This window comes from Setaria viridis, chromosome 9 (assembly GCF_005286985.2).
Source record: "Setaria viridis chromosome 9, Setaria_viridis_v4.0, whole genome shotgun sequence".
NCBI classification, from domain to species: domain Eukaryota; kingdom Viridiplantae; phylum Streptophyta; class Magnoliopsida; order Poales; family Poaceae; genus Setaria; species Setaria viridis.
The window spans coordinates 19,728,274-19,751,714 of record NC_048271.2 but is presented as its reverse complement, the minus strand read 5'-3'; the positions used below and the strand labels follow the sequence as shown (position 1 = coordinate 19,751,714).

The window sequence follows — 23,441 nt, the reverse complement described above, 5'->3', positions numbered from 1 at the left end:
AGGGCATTGAGGTGGATAGCAGCAAGATTGATGCCATTCGGGAGTGGCCTACACCGACGACGGTCACACAAATTCGAAGCTTTCTTGGCCTTGCAGGTTTCTACCGCCGGTTTGTTCGTGATTTTAGCTCCATTGCAGCGCCTCTACATGAGCTTACAAAGAAGGATGTTCCATTTGCTTGGAGTGATTCGCAAGAGGTTGCGTTCAGCACCTTGAAAGATAAGTTAACCAATGCTCCTCTCTTGCAGTTGCCTGATTTTACTAAAGTGTTTGAGCTTGAATGCGATGCTAGCGGTATTGGGCTAGGTGCTGTTTTGTTACAAGAAGGAAAACCGGTTGCTTACTTTAGCGAGAAATTAAGTGGTGCTAACTTGAATTATTCTACTTATGATAAGGAGCTTTATGCTTTAGTGCGCACTTTGCATACTTGGCAGCACTACCTTTGGCATCGCGAGTTTATAATTCATTCTGATCATGAGGCTTTAAAACATATTCGTACCCAAACAAACCTGAACCGTCGTCATGCTAAATGGGTAGAATTCATTGAGTCTTTCCCTTACATTATTAAACACAAGAGCGGGAAGGAAAATGTCATTGCTGATGCTTTGTCTCGTCGCTATACCATGCTGTCCAAGTTAGATTTTAAAATCTTTGGCTTGCAAACTGTGAAGGATCAATATGTGGATGATGCTGATTTTAAAGATGCTTTCGCCCACTGTATTCGTGGCAAACCATGGGGCAAATTTCACATACAGGACGGGTTCCTGTTTCGCGCTAACAAGCTGTGTGTTCCAGCTAGCTCGGTTCGTCATTTGTTGTTACAGGAAGCGCATGGAGGCGGTCTCATGGGGCACTTTGGCGTCTACAAGACGCATGAAGTGCTGGCTGCCCACTTCTTTTGGCCCCGGATGCGTGCTGATGTTGAGCGCCTTGTTGCACGCTGCACTACTTGCCAGAAAGCTAAGTCACGATTGAACAACCATGGTTTGTACATGCCTTTGCCTGTTCCTACTTCCCCTTGGCTTGATATTTCTATGGACTTTGTTTTGGGATTGCCTAGAACTAAGAAGGGGAGGGACAGTATTTTTGTGGTTGTTGATCGTTTCTCCAAAATGGCTCATTTTATACCTTGTCACCGAAAGATCGGGCACTCCGACTCTATCATCTGCAACAGGGCCTGGTTATCACATCTACTCCACAAGGCAGATTCGTCTACTGACCCAACATGAAACCACCTGCTCTTGCCAAGGACGACGAGTCACGCCTTGTCACCTACCTCGACACTCTCCTATACCAGAAGGGAACGCCTCTATCTCCCATCTACGAGGAAGATGGCTCCACAGAGATCATCATGTCAAGCTTGGATAGTTTTTCTCCGGAGCGGGAACTTCTCGCCATCGTTGCTGCTCAAGAAGGTGACGGTGAAGAACCACTAGAAAGGATTTCGTGACACGAACGTCACCTAGATGACGTGTCGCATGATGAGCTCACTGCCAACGTAGAAGGAGAAGAAACCAAAGCTCAAAGAACCCAACGGCGAGCACAAAATGCTTCAAGAGTTCAAGAGTAGATCGTCGCAGCCACCTTGCATCTGCTCTACCCATCATGAACTTGGACCACGCGTTTGAAGCAGTTCAATCACATCAACATCACACTCCTCTTGCTACTATTGCATCCATTGACCTTATTACTCGGGCAATGCCACAAACCAAGTACACTAGGCAATTGGCCCAGCTGGTAGAGCATGCATACGAGCAACTCGATCAACAAAGCCCGATACACTCAGTTCGACGCACCTCATCCCATCGTGGCAGTAGCGGTAAGCAACCAAGTCGCCATGAGGCTGCCAGACCAAGTCGCAATGAGGGCACCAGAAATGAGGTCCCCAGAATCGAGAACCCCAGACCAAGTCAGCATAGGACAAAGAGTAGTCGGGCGGGACCCTCGGGAGGCCGTGGCCACCGTGGGCCCCATCTAGAGCCTGAACCCCAGCACGCGACCTCCGTCAGAAGCTCAACAACAACTGTGACGCCCGTACAATCATTGAAGGACACCGCCACAAGCGTGACCAAGAAGTCGAGTACTTGGGAGAAGATTCTGACAGGTTCCCTGCTTTCTCAAGATGAGTACGAAAGATGGTCCTACTCGATAAATTCAAACAGCCACGTATCACCAAATACGACGGCAAGCAGGACCAAATCCAATGGCTACAGTGCTACTCATTGTCAGTTCATGTGGCGAGAGGAAACAATGATAGCAAGGTCATCTACTTCCCCTTCTGCATGGAGGCAGGGCCACTCACATGACTCGAGTCTCTAGAAAGGAACTCCATCGACATGTGGAGTCACCTCAAGGTGGCGTTCACAAACAACTTCACAGGGGCAATGCAGCGTCCTAGCAACAGGATCAACTTGTCTCAAGTCAAATAGCAACAAGGCGAGACCCTGCGCAGCTATCTACGCTATTTTTTGACAAAAAGGCCACTATCGTGGACATCACGGAGCGGGATGCCATAGATTGCTTCCAAAAGGTCTCTATGACCGCCGGATGATCCAAGATTTTGGTAGGCGATGCCTGGAAGATATCAAATCTCTTAAGATCATAATAAAAGCCTGAGCGGATGAAGAAGACAAGGAGATCAAGAGGGTTAAGTCTAGTCGTAACAGAGGCTAGAATAACAATAATCAGAGTAATGGCCAATGCAACGACAAGAACATAAATGATCAACCCAACAATGACAACCGAGGCAACTACTCGGGTGGTCAAAATCGCAAGAGGAAGCCAGACAATACTGTCGCTACGATGTCCCAATCTTCCAAGAAAGGTGGCGGAAATCAAGAAAGGACTCGGTTCAAGGAGCTCCTGAAAAAGCAGTACCCATGGCACCCACACTCTAAGCACTCTGTGATGGATTGCTATAGCCTCCGCAGAGTCATGAAAGATTTGCCAGAACCTTCTGGGGCAAAAGGACAAGGGAAAGGCCAAAGAAGATGAAGACGATGACGACAACGGGAAATTCCAGAACCCGTCCAACACTGTCAACGTCATCTTCAGTGGCACACCGGGTACTGCTACCAAGCGGTCCTAGAAACTAGCCCTCCGAGAGATTATATCCATTGAGCCAGCAACGCTTACATTTCTCAAGTGGTCCGAGGTGCCAATCACCTTCTTCAGGAAGGATCAGTGGACCCGTTTCTCCAACCCAGGGCGCTACCCTCTCATTCTGGACCCAGTAGTCGCAGGCTCTCAACTCACAAAAATACTCATCGATGGCAGCAGTGGTTTCAACGTACTCTTCACCAAGACTTTGAGGAAGATGGGTCTCGATGTCACGGATATTCTTACCCCGATGAACTCTCCGTTCTACGGGATTGTCCCAAGCAACGTAGTTGTACCCCTTGGTCAGGTGGTTTTGCAAGTCACCTTCAGCACCAAGGATCACTACCCGACCAAGTACATCCGATTCGAGGTGGCTGATTTCAAGGCATCATATCACGCTATCCTCGGAAGACCTGCACTGGACAAGTTCATAGCCATCCTGCATTACGTGTACCTAGTACTCAAAATGCCGGGATCCAAATGAGTACTCTCCTTGCATGGAGACTTAAAAAGATCATACGACTGCGACACAGAAGCTGTGGAGCTGACGGCGACTACTCAAGTTCCAAATTCGATGATGCAAGTCTTCGCTGCTTCCAAGAAATTGTCTCCAATAGAACTCGAGATTCCAGAGAAAAACTCGAGGGCAACCAAGGTCAAGACGATATCAAAGCCATTGACCTTGAGACTGGCGATAGCTACAAGACAGCCATGATTGGCTTAGGGCTGGACCCCAAATAACAAAACGCACTCATCAGCTTCCTCCGGGCCAACTGAGATATTTTTGCATGGAAGCCATTTGATATGCCGGGGGTGCCTAGGGAGTTGATCGAGCACTCACTTAATGTGGATCCCAAAGTTACGCCAAAACAACAACGACTACGTCAATTAGCTCAAGAAAGAAGAGAAGTGATCAAAAAAGATTTGGCCAAACTACTCGCGGCAGGCTTCCTTAAAGAAGTCTACCTTCCAGAGTGGCTGGCCAATCCCGTCTTAGTGCGGAAAAAGAACAACAACAAATGGAGGATATGTGTCGACTCCATGGATCTCAACAAGCACTATCCAAAGGATCCCTTCGGGCTCCCTAGGATTGATCAAGTCATCGACTCGACGGCAGGATGCGCTCTACTCTGTTTTCTTGATTGCTACTCGAGGTATCACCAAATAGCCCACAAGGAAGAAGACCAGATCAAGACCACGTTCAGCACCCCGTATGGAGCATTCTGCTACACCACAATGTCCTTCGAGTTGAAGAACGCAGGCGCCACCTATCAACAAGCAATACAGTAGTGCTTCAAAAAACAACTACACTGCAATATAGAAGCGTACATGGATGACGTGGTCGTAAAGACCATAAATCCCGATGACTTGATTGCAGATCTAGAAGAAACTTTTGCAAGCTTGCGAGAGTCTCAGTGGAAGCTGAACCCAACAAAGTGCATGTTTCGTGTACCCTCGGGAAAACTACTTGGATTTATCATCATTCACCAAGGGATTGAAGCTAACACCGAGAAGATCATCACCATCACCAATTTGCACGAGCCATCGTGCATCAAGGACGTCCAGAAGCTGACTGGATGCATGGCGGTCCACAACAAATTCATCTCAAGACTTGGAGAATGGGGACTACCCTTCGTCCAACTACTCCAGTGGCAAGATAAATTCCAGTGGACCAAGGAGGCAGATCAAGCCCTTCAATAGTTTAAGGACTTCCTATCAAAGCCACCGGTCCTCACAGCGCCAAATCCTAATGAAGACTTGCTGCTCTATATCGCCGCGACTACTAATGTCGTCAGCACAGTGATCGTAGTCGAAAGACCAGAACCAGGTCATGTATACAAAGTACAAAGGCCTGTCTACTTCGCCAGCGAGGTGTTGTCAAATTCCAAAACCAGGTACCTGCCAGTTCAAAAATTGCGATATGCAATACTACTCACCTCGCGCAAGCTACGAGACTACTTCCAGTAACACAACATCTCCGTCGTAATAGACTTCCCCTTGGGAGAAATTCTCCACAACCAAGATTCAATAGGAAGAATCTCCAAGTGGGTAGTAGAACTAGGAGCACTGTCCTTGGATTTCAAATCAAGTACTGCCATCAAGTCACAAGCATTGGTTGATTTCATGGCAGAATGGTGGGAAAATCAAGTACCAACATTGGCAGAACGCCCAAAACATTAGGTCATGTACTTTGATGGATCACTCAAGCTCGAGGGTGCCGGTGCAGAAGTACTCTTAATTTCTCCCAAAGGCGAACAACTCAAATATGTGTTGCAAATCTTCTAGGAGGTGTTGAACAATGAAGCTGAATACGAAGCGCTTCTGCACGGGCTCCGCCTGGCAGTCTCGCAAGGAATCAAGCAATTGTTGGTCTACGGCGACTCACTTGTGGTCATATATCAAGTCAATGACGAATGGGATCGCCACAAGGACAACATGGACGCGTACAGCCTAGAAATACAAAAAATAGAGAACAAGTTCTCTAGTCTGCAGTTCCATCACATGACTCGTGACAACAACGAAGCCGCAGACGTCTTGTCCAAGCTTGGAACTACTCGTGCTCAAGTTCCAACTGGGGTTTTCCTACATGAACTACACAAGCATCCATAGTGGAACCAGCACCGTCAAAAACCATCGATTGAGGTCATGATGCACCAGACTGGGAGGTTATGATGATCAATGTAGATTGGAGAACCCCCTTCATCGACTACATCAAGGAGCACAAGTTACCTCCAGACAAGACAGACGCAAATCAAGTCTCACGGCATGGAAAGAACTACATAGTAGTCGGAGACAAACCCTACAAACGAGGTGCATCGTCAGGAGTACACATGAAGTGCATCTCACGGTAAGATGGCATGGATATACTGGAGGTAATCCACAAAGGCATCTGCGGCAACCACGCATCTTTAAGAATGATCATGGGCAAGGCTTTTAGAGTAGGATTCTATTAGCCTACAACTCTCGCTGACACCGAGGAACTAGTTCGCCAATGTCAAGGATCTCAATTTTTTGCTAAACAACAACAATCCCTGCCTACATGCTGATCGTCATACCACCCTCTTGGCCCTTTCCATGTTGAGGGCTAGACATGATTAGCCCTTTGCCAACAGCGCCTGGGGGCTTCAACAGAGTACTCGTGGCGATCAACAAGTTCACAAAGTGGATCGAGGTGAAGCTGATAACTTGCACCAAGGAAGACAGAGTACTCGACTTCCTTGACGAGATTGTTCATCACTACGGCTTCCCTAATCGCATCATCACAGACCTGGGCTCAAATTTCAACAATCATCAGTTATGGGAGTACTATGAGAATAGCGGAATCGATGTTCAGTACATCTCCGTCGCTCATCCATGGGCCAATGGCTAGGTTGAGTGCACCAACAGGATGCTACTGAAGGTACTGAAAAAAAGACTACACGACATTGGAAACACCAAAGGCGGCAAGTGACTCAAAGAATTACCCAATGTCCTTTGGGGGCTTCGCACCCAACCGTGCAAGCCTACAGAGTACTCACCCTACTTCTTCGTCTATGAATCAAAAGTTGTACTCCACGCCGACGTCATGTAAAAATCTTCAGTAGTTGAGCAATACGAGGAGGGTGCAGCAGAACAACACAAGGCGTCTAGGCTTAAATAGCCTCGAAGAAGCTCATTGTGTAGCACTCATCTCAGCAAGATACCTTGAAGGAATCCGCCACTATCATGATCACAACGTCAAAGAATGTTCGTTCAACACAAATGACATGGTCCTCAAGCGTATTCAAGACACCAAGAGGCTGCACAAGCTAAATTCGCCATGGAAGGGTCCTTTCATCGTCTCCAAGGTCACTGGACCTAGGTTGTATAGGCTACAAACACTCTCAGGTGAAGAAGTTGACAACTCATTTAACATCGAGCATTTGTGTCCATTTTACCCATAGTTTACATATTCACGTAAATTGGCCATCGACCTCAATTGTATAATTACAATTTAATAAAGCAGAGTTATTTTTTGTCATAAAACAACTAGTCTAGCTAATCGTGACTTGCAAAAAGCAAAGTTCGTCGAGCTATTCAGCTCTCCGGGTACCATAGCCCAACTCGCGGCTTGTATTCACAAGTCTGCACAAAAGATATTCTCGAGTTATTCAACTCGTTGGACACAGTGTCCATATGCGGCTTGTAAAAACAAGTCTGCACATATATCTTTTGAGTTATTCAACTCGTTGGATAGCAGCAACATGCAAAAAAGAAAGACTACACACAAAATTCCTGAGCTAGTCAGCTCGTTGGACAAGTCTGTCCATCGATGGTCTTCACAAAAGAAGCCATCAGCAAACTTGGGAGTTACATATACTACCCGAGTTCTTATTTAGATAAACTTGTCTAGTCGCAGCTTGTAATAACAAGTCTGTAGTTCCAGTTCTTCGGAGAACAACACCCAAACAACCCAGAGAGGTTGCAAAGGTAGGCTCCAGTTAATGAAGTCCTGAAGAGTCTACTCGCCTAAAGAGTTTGACTACCCATATACCTGGGTACTTGCACTCCATAGAAAGTGGTTGCATCCTAAGTGTACTCAACATCGTGTATCTGAAGAGGCTCACACGAGTAGCCTTGTGCGAAGATACTCACGACTACCACACGAGCAACTATCAGGGTAGTTCGGGAGGTGCACTAAACTAAAGACTTCAAACAAGTCGACAAGCAATAGGAATTGCGACAAGACTTTAAATAATTTACATTTCATTTCATGACTTGTTTATATTACAACAACTTCATATTTTTTCAAACAAGCTACTCAAGGTCCATCTAACCAGCTACCTCCTTAGCAATGGGAGCCATCTCTTGCTGGTACTGTTGGAACTGCTCATCAGAGCATTGCAATCCCTTCCACAACAGGAGCCAAGTCGGCTTGCGGGTAGAAGGATTTCACCATGGTCAACAGCTACTTCGAGACAGACTCTACCATCTTCTAGATATACCCGGTGATCTTCGCAGGCACTTTCTTGAGTACTTCCGCCAATGGGCGAGGCTTCATGCCTTCCGTCGGGGGCTCCACCATATCAGTGATGGGCCGAGCGGCTTCTAATAGCTCCTTCAGAGCAAGTTTGGTTGCCTCCAACTCAGCCGCACACTCCTAGAGGGACGTCATTGCGTCCACCAGATTGACTTCTCTATCAACGCGCATCTTGTGCTCCTTCTCCAAGTGATGCTCCAGAGTCTTGTACTGAGCGGTCAACTTATCGTGTTGGTCTGTTACTCAGTAGTACGAGTTCTACAAATCAGTCATGTGACCCTGGAAATCTTCTTTTTCCTTCTGAAGCTCTGCAAGAACAAACACAAGGAACAAGTCAGTATAGTCAAGTGCAAATCAATACTCGAAGACCACTGGGAGATGACAAGTTACCTTCCACCCGATGCTTCAACATCTTGTTGCATTTCCAGAGGTGGTCCTTCTCCTCCGCGGTTCTTTGGACGACATTCCATTACTCCATGGCTTGCCCATTGTACTTCATAAGTAGCTGAGAGGAGTATTGTCGCTCCTTGGCTAGCTCCTGTTCAAACGCTTAAGCCCGCATGATGGTGTCTCCATAACCTTGGATCATCTCTGACTTGCGACGGGAATGCTCAATCAGTTTCTGCAAAAACAGAGCAAGTACTCATATGAGGAACAAGTACCAATTTCAAGTTGAAGACAAATGTAGGAAGAAACTTACCTCTGTGAACTCGCCTATACGGCGATGCATCTTCATGACCATGGCCTCCATGTCTATGGTGGTCAGAGGGTCAGCAAGAAGTTGGATTTTCTCCAGGTCCACCCCTTCAGCTATCCATGGTTCCTCGTGCTCTTCGACGTTTGGCGCACCAAGAGGAACCAATGCTCGGCTAGTTGAGGGACCAGCTTCAGAAGAGGAGAGGGGGGCCATGCCACGGCTAGTAGATGGTCCTGCCTCAAACGGCGGGATCGCAACCAACACCTGCAGAGCTCTGGCAGCTTCCACTTGGACTTCTGGTTTGGGGGCTACGAGCGTAACCTCGACTCCAGAAGTAGTCACCACCTCCACCTCGGTCTCCACCTCCGGCTCGTGGGCTACCAACGTAGCCACTACTGCGGAAGTAGTCGCCGCAATAGGCTCGGCCACCGGCAGCTCGGGGGCTGGCACCACAGCAACATTATGTGATGCAATCACATCGTGCATGAGTGCAGTGACAAGGGATACATCACATGGAGCGACTTCAGGCACAAGCTGTTCCTCTGACGGTGGAATTGAAGGCACCAGAATAGGTTCTTTCGCTGCGCAGCTACTGCCATTAGCTGTGGACTTCGGGCTCGGGCCTTCAATACCCACGCTGGTGGATTTCCTGAAAAAGACAAGTGTCAAAATGCATTGCATGACAATATCGAGGTACAATTAGTACTCGAATAAATACATATTACTTACTTGGTGGATGTCTTTATCTTTATGGAGGGCTTCCCCGCCAAGCACACGTACTTGACAATGGGCGATGACTTCTTCGACGCGGCTTGCTGGATCACAGCTGGATCCTCGCCAGCCTTGGCTACCATCTCCACTCCTTGAGCATCCTGCGAGCTGACGGGGTTGGCCCTGGCGACAAGAGGTTCTTCATCATCATCTAGTTCGATTACCTCCTTGATCCCTAGCAGCTCCTGCTGTACGACTTCGGTAGTCATTTTCTCCGCCTCTATCTCCTTCTCGACTACCTGCAATTCGCCAATGTCATAACTAGGCATACAAGGCGGTAAGGGGAACAACTTATGAGTACTCTATCCTCAGGATCTTCTCCTTCTTCGTATGTGATTACCGAAGGGGGGATTTCATCGGTGGTGAGGAGCTTCTTCACCACCCGCTTGACGGCGGCAGTGCGCCTCCTTTTCAGGGGTGGCGCTAGTCCGGCTCCTAAGGCATCTTCGGCTTCACACTTGGATGTCCCAAAAGAAGACCCCGCCTTGTCTGATGGGCGGTGCTTGATGACAAATTTCTCAGCAGCCTCTGAATCAGAGCTGCTAAAAGAGGAAAAACCCTCCTACTCTTCCTCCTCCTCCTCTTCGATCACCTTCTGTACAACTGCAAGTGTCTGTACACGCGGAGCAGCGTCAAAGCCATCTGAACCGAGTGGAGGACGAGCAGAGCAAAACAAGTGAACTTCTTGCAAGAGAAGACAAGTCAGAAAAATGACAAGTATCAAAATTGGTACTCAGGGATTGAGGCCACGGGTACTTACACTGCTTGGCAAGTTGGTAGCACAGTATTCTCGCACAATCGTCGGGATCGCTCTCGCATGTTTGAAGAAGCGCCTCAGTCGCAACATCACATCATCCACGGACAAGTCATCTGATGACATTTGGGATGGGTTATGGGGGCTTGAGTAGTCATACCCCCAGGTGCAGTGCAACTGCAGTGGCTGGATCTGCCTCCTTATGAAACTGAAGGCCATGCCTACTCCTGTCAGTCCCTACGACTTGAGTATAGCGATCTTCTCCAGGAGCTCAGGAATCTGAAGGCTATTTCCATGGGTCGGCTCGTCCAACTACATATTATTCCACACTGGGTGGTGACCGATCACCTTGGGTAGTCGTGGCTCATGATTTCCAATATAAAACCACTTGTCCTTCCAGCCTGAGTGGGAGTCAATTAGCTCATAATCCAAGTATGAGCCTTTGATCTTCTCCCGCAGTTGGATGCCTGCCTACCCACCCCCCTCCCCCCCGACTACTTCGGTATGATCCATTTTAGGGTGAGGCTTCACTCTGAACAACTTCCGGAAGAGCTGGAAGTGTGGCTAGATTCTAAGGAAAGCCTCGCACCAATGCACAAAAATTGCTATGTGCAAAATCGAGTTGGGTTGAGGTGGACTAGCTCCAACTTGTTGTAATTCAGCAGCCCACGAAAGAAATCAGATGTGGGGAGAGCCAGACCTCACTCGATGAAGTGCGCGAAGATCACTGTCTCGTGGGTGTAGTTCTCCAAAGGCCAGGGGTTGCCGAAGGCAGCCCTCCAATCGATGTATTCTTGCTCCTGGAGAAACTTGGCACCTACATATGCTTGGATGTTCGCCTCCTTCATCACGGACTTCTTCCAGGTGCAGGCTTGATTCGGTAGTGCCGTCTGGTCAGTCTTCCCATACTTTAGCATCGGCAACTGGATCTCCTTCTCCTTCTTCGCGGCCTTCCTCTTCTTACTCTCTACCGCCTTGCTGGATGTCGCTTTCTTCCCCATTCGTGTTGCCACGAGGGTCTTCTTGCGCATGCGCTTGGGGGTTAAGCGGTGGGGGACGGTGGCACTCAAAGTTCAAAGCTCAGGTGAACGGCGGTGCTAGGGCTACAGTGTGGAAGATGAAGGGGCCAATGGCTCGGGTGAAATGGAAAGGATGAATTCCTCCGTTATTTATAACCACGACACAGTTACCTGATATGCGAAATTAATGGAGAATATTTCGTTTTCAAACGCCCAAAGTTATTGCTTTTAGTTTCCAATTTTTTTCAGAAAGAGATAAGGTTACTGTTGACGAACAATTACGTTGGCCAGTGGTTGACCCTTATACCTAAACTAGTCGTGTAACGGCTCAGGGGCTGTGTGCCACATGCCCATCGGCTAAAAAGTTTTTTCTTTGGGTTTTAAGGGAAAAGGAGATGTGAAATTATAAGATTGACCCTCAGCCTGATTCTTCAATTCAACCTAAGGCTCGGGGGCTACTCCATATGGAGTGCGACTTTCGTCGCACTTCCATATAAGATTCAAGACCAAGTTAAATGAGGTTTGAGCACATTCTAGCCGCATAGCAGTACTTGAGTGCATTCGAAGACTCAATCCAATGGAGTACACAAAGAGCACCACAAACTAGTCGGAGCCATCTGCAGAAGTATCCGGGACTGCTACATTTGACTAAAACGTACTCGGGGGCTTGTCGGCCATACATCTATGGGCCCACTAGAAGGTTTGAACAGTCCTGGATACGGTGCTGTACACCGAGACGTGTCAGATATGGAGACTACGGTGCAGGACGTCATGGTCTACATGAAGGATAAAAACTAGTCGAGGATTAGAAAACTACTCGTAGCAATTAGAGTAGGACTCTCTAGTCGAATCCGACTAGTATTCTTGTAAACAACTGATCTGTAACCCTACCCCCGGCAATATAAGGTGAGGCAGGGACCCCTTCCAAACAAGTTCAATCAATACAACACAATCAACACACAGAACGTAGGGTATTACACGACATAAGCGGCTCGAACCTATCTAAATCGTGTGTTTGAGTTCACATTCGAGTTCCTGATCTCGGTGAGCCCCATGCATAAAACACTACCTCGGGTACCCCCTCGGTAGGTTGCCGGGTCTAAACACCGACATCGTTCCCCAAGCCTCTGACTAGATTAGACATTAAAAATCCACCAAAATTCTCGACGAGATCCTCTAGAGCTTGACGCTGGAGCTTCATGGTTTGCTTCTTCTTCTCCGGGGCCGGTGCAATGTGGCGGCGGAAATTTCCAGCGCCGTCTGCGATGCAAACCCAGGAGCCGAAGACGAACATTGCACCTGTTTCAAACGCGACGATTGGCTTGATGATGACTTGTACCATCGAGTTCGCCAGTGGATTCTTGGAGAGAGCCCCTACCTGGTGTGCCAACTGTCGGTGTTTAGACCCAGCAACCTACCGAGGGAGGTGCCCGAGGTAGTATTTTGGTCAGTGGGGCTTGTCGAGATAAGAAACTTGAAGGTAAATGCAGACACACGATTTAAATAGGTTCGGGCCGCTGAATAGTGTAATACCCTACGTACTGTGTGTTGGTTGGATTGAATTGCTTTAGAGGGAGTCCCTGGGTTGCCTTATATTGCCGGGGGCAGGATTACAGGTCGGTTGGTTCCAAGAAACTAGTCGGATTCGACTAGACGACTTCTACTCTTATTGCTACGAGTAATTTTCCTAATCCTCGACTAGTTTCTATCTTTCCACATAGACTACGCCATCCTGCGCTATAGTCTCCATGTCAGATATGTCTCGATGTCCAGCTCTATATTTAGGACTGTTCAAACCTCTTAGTAGGCCCATAGATATATGCACGACACCAAGAAGAACAAAGCTAAGTTTTTAGTTTTAGGGCGTGTTTGGATCCTTACGCTAAAGTTTAATTCTTGTCACATCGAATGTTCAGATGCTAATTAGAAAGACTAAACATGAACTAGTTATAAAACTAATTGCATAAGCTCTGGGCTAATTCGCGATACGAATTCATTAAGCCTAATTAATCCATCATTAGCAAATGGTTACTGTTGCACCATATTATCAAATCATGAATTAATTAGGCTTAATAGATTCGTCTCGCAAATTAGCCTCCATATGTGTAATTAGTTTTATAATTAGCGTATATTTAATACTATGTGACAGGGACTCAAGTTTAAAAACAAACTTCCCTGGCTCAATGTGCAAGAACGCAATCGCAATGTTTCCAAAATTTTATTCCGCTCTAAGATTTGTTTTCTTCCCATCATCTGCCTTTCTTTTTTTTCTTATTCTCGGCAGTTTACAAGTGGAAGCCGTTGGTAGCCAAGTGGCACGGCCGTCGGGTACCCCAACCAGCACCCTCCCGGACGCAACGGATTTGTATCAACTGCCGCTGCGAAACCCCGTCTCGGGTCCGTCGCCGTCCGTCGCCTTGTGCCGTCCTACCCTACACCCCCACCCACCCCACTCCCACCCTCCCCCCTCGGCGCTCCCATCCCGCCGCCCCCGTTCCGGGCTCTCACTCCTCGCCCAACCCCAAGGCCTCACCTTTCCGCGAGTTTCCTCTCCGGCGGCTACCCCCGGATCCGGCTTTGGCTCCCGTGGATTGACGCGCCGCCTCCTCCCGGCCGAGACGGTGGGTTTCACCGGGACTTCCCGCGCCGGAAGTGGCGAGATTCGCCGGCTCAGATCCGTTGTTCCGCTTCGAGGAGCAGGTGGGCTGTTGTGCTTCGGGGTGTGTGTGTGTGTGGATGATGGTCGGTTCGGTGATGTTTGGGGTTTTCGTTTCCTAACCTGGTTTGTGCGTGCGTGCAGTGTGCTCGTGGCCGGATCTGCATTGCAGCGGAGGGGATTAGCGTGGAGGAGACGACGTCCTCTGTGGTGGCACCGATCTGCTCCTCGGCTGTAGATCTGGAAGGTATACACACGTGATCATATTTTGTCTTCTCTTCCACTTTGTTTTGCAGTTTTCCGGTTTGTTACTGGGTCGTCAAAATCGTGACTTTACTTTCATATATGCCTCGCTCGCTGTCGTTTACTTGCTCTGAACTACAGTGAGATTTCTCACCAGGATGTGGTGTAATGTAAGAAAGGGTGGCGCTTTACCATCTGTATCTTGCTAGGCTTTTGCTGATATTTGTAGCAAGGGTATCCATTTTTTTTATACTTGTCCTATGTGTTTGTATGCCTTCTCAGTTCCCATATTGTAGAATTCTGAATCATAATAGAGTTTCACTGACCTCACATGCACATAATGTTTGGAAGATGCTAGGAAGAGGGCGGTGATTACCAGTTTTTTTTTTTGTTTTTCGCTGATGATGTGTTCTTGTATTCTTTAGCTGTGGTACTATATATACTGACAGTATGATTAAAAGTGCAAGTTCTGATCCTCGGCACCTCTGTTTGTTTTTCATTAGGACTGGGGGTGACCTGCTGCTGCAAGCTGCCTCAGGTGTATTGGAAAGCCAATCCCCCACCGAAACATCATCACTGCAAGCGTAACTGTCCATGGAGGCTCTTGTGGTTTTCCCGGAGCAGCGCAACCACCATCACCGCCACCCTGGTGCCCGTAGAAAGTCATCGGGACCACACTTCTCATCACCACCTCCCTCTCGTGACTTCCATGGAATGAACTGCCGGTCTTTCCACTCTGGTGGTGGCTGCATGGGTGTTCTCGCTTCTCCAGCACCCCCACCTGCCCGCACCTACTCATCCCCAGAGCCCAAGACACCCAAACAGCAGCAGCCACGTCATGGTGGCAAGCGCAGTCGACCCATTTCCATAAGCCCCTCCACATCTCCTCCCTCCCGGTCTGAGCTGTGGGCGGGCCCAGCATTTTCCAACTCACCACCCCCCAGTTCACTGCCCATCCCCAAATTCTCCCTCCGCCAGAAGCGCAGCATTTCTCTTGAGCTGCCACCAGTTGAGCGCTCAGATGATGTGGAGGTCAGGCCGCATGCTAAATCAGCTCCTTCATCCCCAGTTGGGGGAGCAGGGTATGAATTCTTCAATGACAATGAAACTGCTAGTGCTATAGCAACGGAGAATCTGAGGAGGATTCTCCAGTTGGATATAGCAGATCGTTGAATACTAGGAGGATGGAAGGGTGGTTCCTGTGTACATAGGTTATCTTCAACTGACAGCTTTTCTTCCTGCATAGTAGTGTATAGGGTAATGGTCATAAATACCTGGTGGTTGTAAGATATGGTCAGGATCATGGTTGTGTAGTTCCTAGGTGAAGGATCTCAGAAAGTTAGTTAAAAGTGAAACTGCCATGTTGGTTGTTGTGAAGGTGGATTCTAGGTTAAGGATGGGGTGGATGGCAGTTGATAGTATTCACCTATATGCTTCCTTGGTTTGTTAGGTGTAGAATTTAGCATTGCATCATTAGCATCCATAGTACATGTTCTGAACTTACAGTGGCACTCTGCCAAAGCAGCAGTCCCATCTCCAGCATGCATCCTAGTCCCCAATCAGATGTCAAATATTTGTAGGGTACCTGCATTTCATGCATCTTGCATATCCTTGCATACTTATTTCCTTCTATGCTCTAGCCAACTGGTTCCCACACTAATTATCCTGGCTTCCTGGTGCTCTGCAAAGAGCAGTAGAACACCATTATCTCCTTGCCGGCTTCTTCTAGTTTTTTTTAAGGAAGAAGCTGGTTGGAAGATGCAAGAAGTCCCTGTTATCTCTTCCTTCTGTTCCAATACTAACTTCACTATGCATTCTCCTTGTTGCATATCCAGCATACCATATCTGCTGCATCTCCACACAGCTTAGGTTCACATAGTGCCCGTGCATTGCATCTCGCATCGATCCTTCAGTCAGTCGCATTCTCATTCATTCCCACTCAGTTCATGGACCACTTTATGGGTTCTGATTTTCTTCAAGTCTTGAATGATCCTGAGAGAAAGTCAGACTCTGGAGCCCTGCAACGCATATAACCCCTGATGAGGTAACTACATGCTTAGTTTTGCAGTTCTCTAGGAGAAATGGATAATGCTGATTCCACTGCTTGATACTGATGTCTGTCTTGTGTCTTGATGCAGGTTTGGTTGCGTGCGAAGTTCTACCCTGTTCTGTAGACATAATGCCATAGTTCCGGCTAGTGTTACATGCCTTTGGAGCCTTGTAGTTTCAGCACTAGCAGTGAAGCAGTATATGCTGGACCTAGACTATTAGTTATCTGAAATGCCAAGTTTGGTTTGCTGTCTCGTGTTATGCTGTTATCAGCAGATGCTATTAGGTTCTGTGTTAGTTTTATGTGATAATGGTTCTATGCCATGGACTAGTTCATGATGTCAGAACTAGAAACAGTTGCTCAGAGCCTAATTATATCAGGTTAACTATGGTAAGTTTATTAGCGGATGTTGTCTGTTGTGAGCTGGTGTTTGACAGTTTTCTGTTGTGCATGGCTAGCTAATTACATCCAGTGACATGATTTCTTGGGTACTTGTGAGGCTCACTCAAAGGGAGCATTATTGTCAGCAAATCTATTTTACTTGGCGTCTAACGGTAAAATGTACGCTGCTCATGGGGTGTTTGATGAGTAGTTACTATTTGTGCAGATGCTTTATCATGGTACTGTCACCTGAGGTTTTTCTGATGCCTTGGCATCTGCCTCGGCAGAAAGCTACTGTTTCTTCCGTCACGTGCAAGATAATGCTCTGCTCGTGTGTGCTAACTGCTAACGGTAACGGAAGCCTGCACTCATTTTCGTCAGGTGAAATGGTGGAACAAATCGTTGCTGTAAAAACTATCAGCACCCGGACGCACGAACTCAAGATCGGCTGCGAGTGGTTAAATTGAAGAAACTTGACAGACTTCACCAACCGACAGTGTGTGTTTATGAGTGTGTGGGGATTGTTGGGAGGTTACAATTCAATAATTCATTTATAGACGTCAGGTGAAAAGACTCCGTTGTGGTAAAATCAAGTGGTACTTTAGGGCTAGTTTGGAAGCACGGGGATTAGCCCAGGGAAAAAACGATCCCATAGTGTTTTTTCTGGAATTTCAAATCCCCCTCTCCCGCAGGGGAGATATTCCCCTTTTTCCTCCTGCTGTTTGGGGGTAAAAGTCCAGGGAAGAAAAAGTACCCCATTAGCCATTACCCAATACAAAAGGCAAGTAGTGCAAGAAAGATAAGAAATCTTATTTTTAAATAGCTAAAATCTGTATCAACAAGTAAGTAGTACGCTCTCTGTTCCCTGTTTAACAAGCAACTCATGATTAAATCCGAAATAATTATATGATCTGGAGCAACATTTACAAGATAAATAGCTAAAATATACACAAATATTCAAATTACAGTCCTCCCATCATGCAACCAGATGAATATAATTCATGCAAGAGACTACCGCTCTTCAAGAAGTACCATGTTTCTTGATGAGCTCATCAAGAACCTAGAATACTTGGCCAGTTGATTCAACTTGTATCTGACAGATATAATTGTTGTTAGAAATAACCTCATTTTATCTATCAAGTGGGATAAAAATTAAGACATAATATTGCTCAAACAATGGAAATGCACTGCAGACTTAGAAAAGCATGAAAGAGGTAATTGTAGTAACTAGCAATAAACTCAGGGAGATGAGCTGCTGCCCTCAAAAAAAAAGGGGGAGATGAGTTGCTCTCTATAAGTTGATTTAGGATTGATCGTCTCTCCCATGCATCAGTGGTCTACTATAATTTAGGAAACTCAAAACAAAGACGTTCCTATTTGACGCTTTCAAAGAAGCTGCAGGTGCAGATGTCAGTACTAATCACAACAAGGACCGGACCAAGCTAAACAGGAAATGAAAAAAAAACTTTGCTCCCTCGCAACAGTGCACACAGTCAGATACAACCCTACCAAACTATATAACACGATCGGATAACTGTAATGGAACTTGTGTGGTCGTTCCGCTAAACAACACTTGAGCATAAGTTAGACAGATATAACCTATGAGGTCACATGAGTTAGAAGCTCAAGTCTCAAGAATAAATTCATAAGCATATCAAACAAAGGGTAGCAGGTTTTGAAGTGCAATAAATTTTCAGAATCCTCAAATAACCACATGTACACAATCACTGGCCAAAGAGATAGAATATGTCTCTACTGAGCAATATAAAACAAAGGGATAACATGTTTTTACTTTTGAAGGGCAATAAATCATCAGAACACATAAACCAAATAAAACCAAACAGATTAAGGTAAGCTACCTTTGTGATCTTGATAACCCACAACATGAATAGCATCGTAAACAAAGACCCCAAGGCCCAAACCAAGTCTAATTGTTCAACACACCGAAAATACAACATGGGAGTACCAACAGACACTGAAATTAGAAAATGGAGTCTAGCTACCAAGTTAATTAGTACTTGTTTATCAAGTATTTTTGAAAAATGCATTCCAGGTCTGTAATCTCCTAGCTTACCAATATTAGGTGGTGCAACCTATTAAGAAAGGCAATCATCGTCAATTATGGTAAGCAAATCAGAAGTACTACTGCTACTCTTTCGTAGCTGCCCTGATCATTCAACTTTAATTTCTACCATTTTCCAGGACCTTAGGTTTGAAACGGCTTAACAGTCCATTTGAACTCACAAAGAACATCTCAGTGAGGGAGAGAAAATTGAATTAACAAGTATTATTTACTGTTTGTAGTTATCTCAAAAGGCATCTGCCTTAGTGCCTCACCAGTTTTAGAGCATGTGGCTCAGAGAAATCCCCTATTGCAGCCTATGACAAACCGGATAACTACATCCTAACCAATATCGAAGAACTAGGCCAAGATCTATCCAACCCAAATATTACAAATATAGCAGACCAAGAATTATTCACAACATTTATTCATGAAACATATCATGTTGATCTTAACGAAGTACCACGGGATGGAAAGTAATGTTTGCGAGCTGGTGGTCAATACTACGTTTCAGAATCCAATGCTCTTCAAGGACATGCGAAGCATAGCATAGAGAACATGTTTGTACTATATTTCAGAATCCAAAGCTGACAGTTGACAGAGAACAAGTCCAGGCATGCATAGCATAGGGAACACTCACGTATAAGCAAGAAATAAAGGACTTGTAGTTCAGTGCAGTGCAGTGAAATTCTGTCCAAGTTCAAAAATTTCAGCAATTGAAGGAGGAAGGGCTATGGAATACAAGCAATACTATGTTCGATCTTAGAAGAATCCTACTTTTACCTTCAAGCGATGGCGATGCATTCTCTATCTACAAAACCTATCAAAAGTTCGTTATCCTGAAGATTATTATGTTAAGAGACTACAGGAAGGTGATCCACACCATGAGAATCCATAATCTTCTCTGCAGTAGTAAGTGGCATCTGTGGAGACACAGAACATGATTTACACTTGCCTGCTTGGTAAACATGAGATACCAGTAATTCCTTTACCTGCACCAAGATTGAGCAAGTTCCAATTAGTTAACAAATATGACCATCTAGCAATAAACGTTACCTAAATTTAGACATCTAAATTACCATTTGATCTTACCGAACAAACAGGAAATACATTTTAGTTCAGAACTTTAGATTCCAAATTTTGAGATCGACAGTGCATCAAAGTGATGCCATACTTCCAGGAATTTATTCCAATATGGATAGAATCCATGTACACAGCATACCAAGAACTTATCAACTCACATCATACATACCCTAGGCAATAGGAGAGGAGGATAGGGGGAGAACTCATATCACGGTGATAGAGGAGGAAGACAAGGTGGAGACACCATGGTCGATGCGGAGGATGCGGCCTTGGTGGAGGTGTCGCTGTAGATCGAGATGGCCAAGGAGAGCGACAATGTTACATTCACGAATCAGGAGATGGGGAGGCGAAGCAGCCGTGGTATCTGGATAGGGACGCGAAGCGGCAGCGACACTTGGACAGAGAGGCGGCGGCGGCGGAGCCTGGTTGAGGAGATGGAGTGGCGCAGTGCGGTGCTAGCTGCGGAGATGCCTCGACCCTCGACTTGTGTCACTCGAGGAGCCGCACGGGGAAGCAGCGGCCGAACCCTCGAGGTTGGGAGGGCCTGCCCTGGGGAAAATGCGAGGAAACGGGTCGCCCAGCCCTTCGGTGTGGGCTTCCAAATGGTGAGAATTTTTTTGCCCGTGCCGCATTTTTACAGGGAGCGCCTGGCTGGGGAAAAGGCCGGATCCCGGCCAAATTTTGGACTCCCAAACTAGCCCTTACAGTGCAAGCTTTTCCAGAGGAGCCGAAGGATTTTACAGTTTACATACGGCCGGGCAAGAGAAATGGGAGCGCAAACAAGTATGCAATCAGTGACTTGCCGTAGTACCCACTACTGACTACTGTTCCATGGATCTGGAATTTTCGAGGCCATGTCAGTAACAGGATGAGCCTTCAATCATTGCGTCCAAGGAAGCATTCTGAGATGCCTTGACGGACTCCATTCAAAAAGAAAAGGAGAGTTGTTGATTAAACATTAACATAAGGATCTACACTAATTATGTGCTCTGCGCAAATAACCTATGAATAAAGAAATTCAGGAGAGAAAAATCATTGCAAGAGCTACACCTAAATTAAAGATAGTTCTTGTATTTATGAGTGGAAAAGAAGAGAATAATTCTGAAAGCTCTGAGCTTGTATGGATCATAAACCCTAGAGTCCAAATTGTGATATAAATTCAAAGAAAAATTTTGGACCACCGGTCGTCACAAATCGTAGAGACGATACAAGACCTTATAACATCTTTTAGGGCTCAGCTTAAAAATATGTTCAGACGTGGATATGACTCAGTCTCTTGCCCCCATGCTTCTGCTTGGCATATGAGGGAGAATCTTACAAGCGGCACAACAATTATGCAGTTGAGATCCATAGTAGGAAGGAAATGATCAAGCACGCATCCTCATGAGCTATTCCTTAAATGGTAGTACGGTTCCAGATTATTGATGCACACCTGATCTTGTCCTAGTCAGCATCTCTGCCTTGGCACATTTTATCATTTTTCCCTCTCATTTTTGGGCCTGTTCGCTTCAGCTTATAAGCCGGCTGAAAAGCTGAAACGGCTGATTTGTTGTGAGAGGAAAATACTGTTTGGTGGCTGATAAGCCGGCTGAATAAGCTGAAGTGAACAGGCCCTTAGCTGATTTGGAGAGAGCATCTTTCTTTATAAAAAGCAGTAAGCGGAAACACAATTATGCTCAGTACAACTGTGGTCTGTCACAGTGAACAGTGAAGATGCTAGCCATAAGGTACTCCGTGCTAAGAATCAACAGTTGATCCAAATCTGAAGTACATGACTTTCGTTTCTTTCTTTATAAAAAGCAGTAATTGGTTGATGTTCACTTACCTTCAGGATGGGTGTGATTTGATATCCGGTTGTTCTGTCTAAATCTCTTCGGAGATAGATTTATCTGTGGGTGAGAGAGCAGCTGAGAAGCTCTCACAAGACTACAGCTAGAAAGCTGTAACTGATTGAAGTTTGTGATCCAAATTGCCGCAACACTTTTTCTGTGTGTTCACCTCATTCTTGTGCACATGCATATCAAGGTTCAGAAAATGAAGCACAACGATAAGGATAATGTCTACAAGCTATCACTTTAAATCCCAAAATCTGATATGATTTTGTTCCTTTGCTGGGGTTAAATAAAAACCTTTTAAGCCCAAAGTTGGGAGAAGTGCTCCAGCTCCATGATGATGAATTGATGATCAATGTGCAGAGAATGCAGCATATCCGTGAACACCAATGCAGAAAAAATAAATCCAATTCATGATATGAAGGGATCAATGGTACATTGCGATTGTGGTTCAAGTTGTACAACCTCTCCTTGTACCAAAACTCGGAACGTCCAAGAAGCCGCCTTCTTCTAGGCCTAAGAAGGCTTTCGCTTGGCACACCTCTAATGGAGCTAGAGGACAACCAAGCCAACGGCACCGACTTGCAACATGCTAGTACGGTGACATTGTGACAAGATTAAACTACCAACCGATCCTAGAACCTGCCATCGTCAAGGATCACCGGCGCCGCAGCAAAAGCTTTGCTCGGCCGCGCCGCCGCTGCTAGAGCTCGATCAGTGGCTGCTTTCTTCTTCTTCTTCACAGCCAATGCAACCCTTCTTCTTCCTCCGCTACTAGCTTTTTCATGAGGCGGCGGAGGAGGTGGCGGAGATGTCGCTGGAGCGCCGGCGCAGCATCTGGCGCATGCCGTCGGCGACGCGGAAGGCGGGGCCCTTCTTGCCGAACTTGGCGCAGAAGGACATGTGGTCCCTGACGGCGCCCTCGAGGTCGCCGCGCTTCTTGGCGGCGACCTCGTCCCGCACCGCCTCCGAGCACAGCCCGCAGAGCCACCGCCCGCCGAAGCCCGCCTTCACGCCGGCGATGTACTCCCGGGTGCAGTCCTCACGCAGGCCGCAGCACTCGCACTTGGCCGACTCGATCTCCATGCCAACCTGAGTGATGAGGTCTATGGAGGTGGAGATGGAGGGCAGCCGGAGGGCAGGGGATTCTCTCTCTCTCTTCCTTCTCTCTCTGGCAGAGCTACCTGAGAATGCTTTATATACAGGAGCGGCTGTGTGTGACTTGCGATTTGTGTATAGAATTGTGTCGTCGATTATGGCTTGGAATTAGGCTCATGCATGGAGCGTTAGTTGACTCTCTAACCAGAGGTCTATGGACTATGGAGCCACACACACACTACCAAGTCGCACCTCACCTAACCTAACTTGTCTTGGCCTCCAACTGCACCCACTGATTGAACCATACGGCGTCCCATACTGTGTGCTTGTAAAAACAATTTCATCTTGTCTCATCGAAGGCCATGAGAATTGTACAGTTTCCTCTGAAATTTCATGCGTTTCAGACGAGGTCTCGGATACTTGTTGCAGCTGCATCAGTCTAAGGGTGACTTGTTTTTTATTAAAAAAAAGAAAGAAACATGGCAACCTGTTCGAATTCGAAATTTGAAGAGCTCGGCTAGCTTGTGGAAATCCAAGTGGGTTTAGCACTAAGCCGGCCGCGCTCATCATGGTGCCTGTACCTTTTACTGTTATTGCTCTCGCCATGCCTCGCAAAGCTTCAGCAAGAATCTTATTATAGTGAAGTTTGTTTATCGTCGAGGACCCACCAGATAAACGTTCTTTTCCCTCCACTTTT

The 23,441-nt window shown here is 46.6% G+C and overlaps 2 protein-coding genes across 2 annotated transcripts; one reads left to right on the top strand and one right to left on the bottom strand.

The window, feature by feature from the left end:
• The first annotated feature begins 13,781 nt into the window (after positions 1 to 13,781).
• Positions 13,782 to 16,690, top strand: LOC117838934 (uncharacterized). Its single transcript, XM_034719138.2, has 4 exons — positions 13,782 to 14,039; positions 14,140 to 14,242; positions 14,742 to 16,282; positions 16,377 to 16,690. The coding sequence occupies exon 3, from the start codon at positions 14,833 to 14,835 to the stop codon at positions 15,409 to 15,411; it is 579 nt and encodes a 192-aa protein (XP_034575029.1). The 5' UTR covers positions 13,782 to 14,039; positions 14,140 to 14,242; positions 14,742 to 14,832; the 3' UTR covers positions 15,412 to 16,282; positions 16,377 to 16,690.
• A 5,346-nt stretch (positions 16,691 to 22,036) lies between these two features.
• Positions 22,037 to 23,019, bottom strand: LOC117839503 (uncharacterized). Its single transcript, XM_034719841.2, has one exon. The coding sequence runs from the start codon at positions 22,730 to 22,732 to the stop codon at positions 22,430 to 22,432; it is 303 nt and encodes a 100-aa protein (XP_034575732.1). The 5' UTR covers positions 22,733 to 23,019; the 3' UTR covers positions 22,037 to 22,429.
• Between the last annotated feature and the right edge of the window lie 422 nt (positions 23,020 to 23,441).

Bases quoted from the DNA above. Each gene is read 5' to 3' on its own strand.
- LOC117839503 (XM_034719841.2), bottom strand. From the start codon at position 22,732: ATGGAGATCGAGTCGGCCAAGTGCGAGTGCTGCGGCCTGCGTGAGGAC.
- LOC117838934 (XM_034719138.2), top strand. From the start codon at position 14,833: ATGGAGGCTCTTGTGGTTTTCCCGGAGCAGCGCAACCACCATCACCGC.